Raw genomic sequence first — 2,884 nt, forward strand, 5'->3', positions numbered from 1 at the left:
TCCCGACGCCGATTCAAAGAAAAGGCGTCAGGTCGGCAGAAAAGACCCGACGGTGCGGCGCACACCACTCCGAATAGGGCGTGCCCACGCTCAGGTTCGGCCTGACTCCCATTTACTGCCGATTTCGGGCCGGTGTATCTGGGCCTTAAGAGAACATACAGACAACACTACTGGATGTGTGTGTTTCACCTTGAGTTTGGGCAGATCTGGGAACAGGGGGTGAGCGCCTTCAGTCAGAGCCCTTGACACAGCACTCAGCACACGAGGAAGGTCGTTTCCAAAGGAACGGAAAACAATGGCGAATTCCTGTCCCTCCTGCACCAGGTCTGTGAGCAGCTGGAAGAAGGAGGGCAGGATCCAGTGGTACAGGTGCCCCCCCTCACCCTTTACAGACAGCTCTTTGTCTCCCTGCAGGAAACACAGGAAGAAAGCAGTCAGTGACACATTCCACCATAAGGGAACAAGATTCAATATTAACAGACTTCATTTCCCATGCACAATGGCTACAGCGTGGTTTTGGCAATGAAAATATACATCCCACGCTCCTCTAACAATGCAACATTTAGGATAATAGAGACATAAAAATAAAGCAAGAAGAAATACAAATCGAAATATGAAGGTAAAGTAAATGCAGAAATAAGTAAACAGTATAAACATGTGAAATAAAATGAGATAAAAAAAACACAATTTTACATTTAATATCACAGTGGAGAAAATGAAATAAATAAATAACCAAACTGTAAATAAATGTTTTTGTTCTAACCATAAGTAGGCTAAGAACTGCTTGGAAGAAATAGAAAAAAGGCATTTATACAGAAATGTTACCCTCCATGAGAGAAGCCACTTTTACAACTTGGGGTTTCATTTGCATGTCCAACAGCTCATGGCAACTGGTAAAGCTGCAGAACATTCTAATTTTATTATGATAGAAAATACCTCCTTAAGCTTAACACTACACTAGAAACTCCACGAGTGCATTATGAATATAAACATGAATTAAGATTGTTAATGAGTAAAGAAGCTGTGATGCCTTTACTACAATTTTCCTAAGGGGATTTCTTCATATTGTATTGTTGTAGTAGGTCATAAAATATCAGACAGATACTGTCTAGAATTAATCTGCAGATTAGTTCAAAATGAGACAAACTTTTCCAATGGATGTCATTTTTGTTAGCAATAACAATCACATGAAGCTTGCCTTGGTGCCCTCGGGCCAGCGCAGCAGATTCAGATGCTCCTCCAGAATCCCTCGGAAACGTCGGCCCACATTGGAGGAGAAACCTGCCGTCCGTCCAAAATGAGAGTGGTAGCTAACAGCACCATCGCAGGGGGGGTGCAGGGAGGGGGAGCCACTCAGCCATTCCCACTTCCCTGCAGAGAGGAGAGGAGGACAATGTCTTTGCGAGTGGTGAGAACATAAAACATCACGGAATGATTTGGGGTGCACACTAGCAAATTCTGAAGCACTCAATGAAATGTAATATATTTGGTTATGTACGGAATATAAATGCAGTAGTGTAGCCATGGACATGAGGGTAAATAATATTAATGATTTAATTTCTCTGTTGGCTGATGATGTACACATCCCACTTTTTTCATTAAATGATTATCACCTCAGGCAGCATAGGGGTGTTTGAATAACAAGGGATGCATCAAAAGGGATGTTACACAAGGGAATTAAAACAGACATAAATTAACATAAGAGGATATATTTCCATAATTAATGGAAAATAAAATAAATAGATTAAAATATACTGAATTGAATGCAAACCATAATAATAAAAAAAAAAAAGGTGGGAAATAAAACAAAAATTGAATGCAATACATAAGAAACATTTGGAAAAGAAAAATAATAAAATATACTAAATAGAATACATAACATAAGAGGAATGAAAGCAATTGAACATAGAAATAGAATCAACCCTGCTACCAAACCTCACTTATTAAAAACGTGTATTAAATGTTTACTCCCATATTAGCATCGTAAAGGTAAGGCGACAGGAGGAAGAGGACTGCTTTTTTCCTTTGGACTCTTAAAATTAATTCGGCGTATTAATCTGGAACAGAGGCAGGAACAATAACTTTGCTGACAGGGCAGAAACACTATCCTAGTGTGATAGAGAAAAGTATTAATTCTCAGTTTACCTTTGCTCATCCTTCCCCAGGTGACAGTTGAGAGGAAATGCTCCAGGGCAGCTACCGTCCCTTGAGCTATCACAGAGTCCGACACCAGTATGGTGTTGTTCAGGTCTACATGAAGGACTAACTTTTTCCTGCGCTCAGGATTAGAGCACCGCAGTCCCCGCGGGACTGTTACCGTGGGATCACCTGTCCCGCACACAGGCTCCAGGACATCTCTGATCTGTGTCCCGTCGTGTTCTTCAGCTTCACGGCCGTTTCTCTCACCAAACTCCGCCATAGGTAGGATACAACTAACAACGGTAGTCGAATTTATATATTTCAACTAAAACTTGCTACTTAACCGGGTGAGCTGTGTGACTCAGCGGCACTTCCTCCATGATGTCTTCTGTTTCTTCTTCTACGCCTGTAATGCTGCACACCACCAAAGAAGAAACAGCGCCATCTCCCTCTGAGCTGAAATATGTAGCGATGTTCATGTGAGTTTTTTTTTTGTGGCGAACCCAAGCGGCAAACTCTGTGGAAGAGCCGGGACGCCAATACAGAAGTAGCACACACTGCAGTTCATATATTGGCCGATAGGGACTGACTGAAGAAAGGAGCAATTTCCATAGACCCCCATGTTAAAATGCCCAACTTTACAGCAGAAAAAAACATGTTTCTACCCATGGATGCAATAAATATTATTATGAATATAGTTAGATTCCACCTTCATGATTATGGATCTGTGAGTGAATTGTTTTCT

The 2,884-nt window shown here is 41.4% G+C and overlaps 1 protein-coding gene across 1 annotated transcript; it reads right to left on the bottom strand.

Moving 5' to 3' along the window:
• Positions 1-189: 189 nt before the first annotated feature.
• On the bottom strand, positions 190-2,563 carry LOC104949607 (uncharacterized; the record flags this gene model as incomplete). The annotated part of the gene is made up of 3 exons (XM_010775989.1): positions 2,146-2,563; positions 1,199-1,371; positions 190-408 (listed from the first exon to the last, which is right to left on the bottom strand). Coding segments are annotated over exons 1-3 (666 nt in total), but the record flags the coding sequence as incomplete, so codon positions are not given.
• Between the last annotated feature and the right edge of the window lie 321 nt (positions 2,564-2,884).

This window comes from Notothenia coriiceps, unplaced genomic scaffold (genome assembly GCF_000735185.1).
Source record: "Notothenia coriiceps isolate Sejong01 unplaced genomic scaffold, NC01 NC01_scaffold00016582, whole genome shotgun sequence".
Classification (NCBI taxonomy): Eukaryota; Metazoa; Chordata; class Actinopteri; order Perciformes; family Nototheniidae; genus Notothenia; species Notothenia coriiceps.